The following is a 4,276-nucleotide window of genomic DNA, read 5'->3' as shown; positions in this document are numbered from 1 at the left end:
GAACAGCATGCATAGTTCCTTTTGTACCAGGTGAGGAGTATCTTCAAAACAAAAGTGTGGGCCACATTAGTTCTCAAAGGAGTGGCTTGCCCCTGCCTTGTTGAACAATGTGCCTTAGGTATATTTGAGGACAAATGTGACGGCCGCCTTTTAGAGACAGGATTTCCTATGGTATAAGTCAGCAGCTGAAGCTTTGGGTTTCCTGAACTGTGTGGTTGCTGTCTTTAAACAGTCACAACTAAGCACAATGATTAACAGCTCATTGACATGTATAAACAGTCACATATTTGCCATTGTTTTCTGGAAGCAGTTTCTACCAAAACTTTTTAGACAAAGGATTGTGCACTGTTGTGATTGCCTTTATCTGCATAATCTTGTGACTTCAGGGGGAGAAGACAGCAACTCCTCTAACTCTATGGAGATGCCCTGAGTGGTTGTGCCGATTACACCGATTATTGTGGTATAAAAATGGTTCATCTAAAATTGTTTTTGTTGACACTAAGCCTCAGCTGAAACTACAAAATAGTTCCTCGTATTTCTTCTGTGTTTCAGGGGCGGGGGGAGGGAGAAGGGGCTATGGTTATTCCTGTACCTCTCTATCTAAAGAGATCCCTGTGTCTGTGAGGACTTCACCTAGCCAAGGCTGAAAAACTATAAGGAACGTGCAGACCTGGGACAGGCTAAGAAAAGATGCAGATGTTAAAGCACAAGTAATGAATTATAGTAGCATCAGCCCTTGCCAGCAGTAACAAAAGAACCTGGAGGAAGAAATTGGTGGGTGGGTGTGTATATATAGTCCTGAGGGCTGTCTGCCACCACACTGTCAAATTATTTTTATTTTTTTTATTTCCCTAGATACTGCTTTTGTTTGACTACTAGATTTTTATCTATCTGCATGCTCTCCCTACTCCCACCATTCCTGGTTTCAGCCCTCTAATTATGAACAACTGTGTAAAGGATGGTGATAAAGTTCTTCCCTCTGAAACTAGAAGAACTGGCCCAGAATTTAAGTTAGAGATGTCTTCAGATCTTTACCTCTAGTTTTGGCTACTTCAAGTCAGCAGCTGAATGTATCTAAAATAACTCCTCACAGTTGCATATCCCACTCATTTGCGGTTGTACATAAGGATATAAATTTTTTTCTCCACAAGCTCATACCAAGCTTTAGGCTAGTGCCTTTCTAAAACATCACAGCCCGTATTGGCCTTAAAATAAAATATTTAATATTCGGCACTTGACTGTATTTATCTTTGAATTTTAAAAATCACAGATAATAAATGTGGATTAGATCTTCCAATTCTGCATTCTTACTAAATAGGTGCTTTGAGACCTGCTGTAGCTGAAGTACCCCTGAATTGTAGTTTTTCCCATAGGTGTCTTTTTTTTTTTTTCTTAAACATAGAAGTAACATGGCTCAAGTTACAATGGAGCTAATTGAAACAGGTAAATAAATACAGTCAAGTTAGTACAAGTTGGGAGAGTGCCCATATGATGCAGTGGGCAGACTAGGATTCCCCAGCAATAGGGGGGGAAACTTTAGAGAGGAGACCTTAAACATTCTGAGTGCTAGGGATGACTGGACTGTACTTGACTTTGGAAATGAATATTTATGGCTGAAGAGACTGCTTTTAACAACACAACTTATTTCTCTGCTGCTACCTCATAGGAGCTCCAGAAACATTTCTTTTTGTGTGCCTTGTTTCTAGGGGCGTCCATCAGGAGATGCTTTTATTCAGATGAAATCTGCAGACCGAGCTTTTCTGGCTGCACAGAAGTGTCATAAGAAGACTATGAAGGACAGATATGTTGAAGTCTTTCAATGTTCTGCTGAGGAGATGAACTTTGTATTAATGGGGGGCACTTTAAATCGAAATGGCTTGTCCCCGCCACCATGTAAGTTACCATGTAAGTTTTGCATGAGTCTTGCCAATACTCTACGCTGTGTGCGGGTAGGTGTTGGAGCTGCTTTCTTGACTCTGATTCTGGTTCTTGGAAAGCAGTGCCAGATGGGGGGTATTAAAATAAGGTCTTTTCATCTTAAATCATCAGCAGCTTGCAATCATTATTTTTCCCTTTGGTTGTGAATTACTATGACTGGAGATCTACTTTAAAATTACTCTTGCTTTTCCAGTGGCAAAATTCCCCTCCCCTCCCTGACTCTAAAAAGTAATTTGTAAGCCCCGCCTAGAACTTAAAGAACAGTTTCCCATTTAAACTGAGTCATATTTACATCTTTCATCGTGGTGAATGTGTCAAGTAAAAGCTCTTCCCCTTTCACTTCTAAAACTTAATTTATGAAACAATTGGTAATGCTCTCCTTTGAGACTTAACCACAAGTGTTCTGCCTATTGAACCCATACTGACTGAACTCTTCCTTTGCATTTTGTTGTTCCTACAGAATTGAGATTGCCTGTGTGGGAGTAAAATACACATAGTTTTGGCCTCAGAATTGCCGAAACTGTATTTCATGTAAAATTATGCTCATCAGAGCTACTAGGACGAATATGAACTTCTAGACAAATGTTTGGGAGAAATGCTTTAAGACCTTAAGGGCTAACTTACTAAGCGTATGTGCCGTATAGATCTGAGCCTATGGGAAAAATAATACTTTGCTTCCAAGATCATAAATGGCAAGGTAGTCAAGTAGGAGCTTTCTCTCCTCTCTATGCAAATGTATTATTGTCATTGGTGGCTTTTTTAAGTGTCCTCTGAATCCAGAGCTGCCAATAAGGCAGCAAACTTCTTGGGTGTGGTTCCTTTTGAGTGTGAGTAGACCTTCAGGTAATCCTTAGGAGGTAAGTTTTCCAGGTGACTAGCTTTTTTTAATGCAAGTATGCTTCTGAGCAGGGATCTGCACTATGAACTTGGACAGGTTCTTGGGCAGAATCTCAAACACTGAAATCTTAGGTGGCAGTGTCCCCATTTCCAATGACAAATGCCAGTGATTGTATTCCTCATACAAGCCCTTTCTGCTCTCACTACCCCATCCCACAATGTAGCTGTCACTTTAAAGTAAGCCTCTAGTTTTACTATTTGGAGTTATCTAAAGCTTTTATATGTTCACTTTTATGGCACTGGGGAGAGGAAGAGAGAAAAGTGAAAAAGTGGCAAAGGAGGAGGGTGAGCTCTCATCAGTGAGAGTTCATTTAGGGCCTCACATCTTGTTGAAACACCACAAAGTGCACTTTTGGTTTTTAAAAACCAGCATTAACACTTGAAGCTGCAAAGCCATGACTCTTCTCACTCTGCTGTTGGTTAATTGAAGACGGAGCTGTTTTGGGGATAGGAAGTGTCAGGATGAAAAGGTGTCCTCTGCTCTGGGGAATGTTAGGCAGATATTCGGCACAGAAGTTTCCTTCTTACAGTGGAGAAGTCTCTCACTTCTTGATCAGAGACTTCATGAAAATATGAGCCTGGACAAGAAAAACTGGCTTCCTCTTCAGAAAGAGACCTTATTGCTAGAGCAGCATCACTGACTTTGCTTTTGACTGGGGGGGTTGGGCACACTTGTAGTCAAGCTCATGTTGGTGCCTCAGATTTATTTTCTGTGATGAGCAAGAGAATGAGAAGCTTGTGAAGGCTCTTTACTTACTGCAGAGTTGTTCAGCTAATGCAGACCATATATATGCTGGAATTCAAAAGGTCCTAATCTATTTTCCATTTGTTCCCTTTAGGCCTTTCGCCCCCTTCCTACTCCTTTCCGGCTCCTGCTGCAGTTGTGCCAACAGAAGCTGCTCTGTATCAGCCATCCATGCTCCTGAACCCACGAACGCTCCAGCCCTCCACGGCGTACTACCCTGCTGGGGCTCAGCTCTTCATGAATTACACAGCATACTACCCCAGGTAAAGCAGAGGAGAAACCAAGCAGGAACAAAGAAGTCTTTTTGCAGCAAATGCACAAAGCTCACAAAAGAACATTGTCTGCTGTGCTAAAGGCTTGTGCTACCAAGAACAGCTTGTTCGGTATCTTGTTCAGGGGAAACAATTTCAGGATATCTAGGGATTTCCCAAGTTTTAGAGTATTTCAGGTAGTGATGATTTTTTTTTTTAACATAAGTCACACAATTACAGTGAGATTTTTTTTTTGTTTGTTATTTTTTGGGTTTTTTTCTCCACCTAAAATGCCTCAAACATTGTTTGTGCCCTCAATGGGAATTAGTGTGTGCAGTACTCCTTCCCTTGTCCATAAAGAAGACCTTGGCCCCTTTTTAGAAAGGGTGGATTTGGGTCTACCCTAACAACTTCTGAAATTCTGCCTCTTTGGTTTTGTAATAAA

At 41.1% G+C, this 4,276-nt stretch overlaps 1 protein-coding gene across 1 annotated transcript in view; it reads left to right on the top strand.

The window, feature by feature from the left end:
- Nucleotides 1-4,039, top strand: part of ESRP1 (epithelial splicing regulatory protein 1) — a 22,994-nt gene extending 18,955 nt beyond the window's left edge. The window contains exons 12-13 of the mRNA XM_009891844.1: nt 1,707-1,905; nt 3,675-4,039. Of these exons, the coding sequence (XP_009890146.1) occupies nt 1,707-1,905; nt 3,675-3,847 (372 nt within the window). The 3' untranslated portion in view covers nt 3,848-4,039. The remainder of the gene's footprint in view (nt 1-1,706; nt 1,906-3,674) is intronic.
- Nucleotides 4,040-4,276: the final 237 nt, after the last annotated feature.

The sequence above is a fragment of the Charadrius vociferus genome, unplaced genomic scaffold, assembly GCF_000708025.1.
Source record: "Charadrius vociferus isolate BGI_N301 unplaced genomic scaffold, ASM70802v2 scaffold15, whole genome shotgun sequence".
In the NCBI taxonomy this organism is placed as follows: Eukaryota; Metazoa; Chordata; class Aves; order Charadriiformes; family Charadriidae; genus Charadrius; species Charadrius vociferus.
This window is presented reverse-complemented; position numbering and strand designations above follow the sequence as displayed.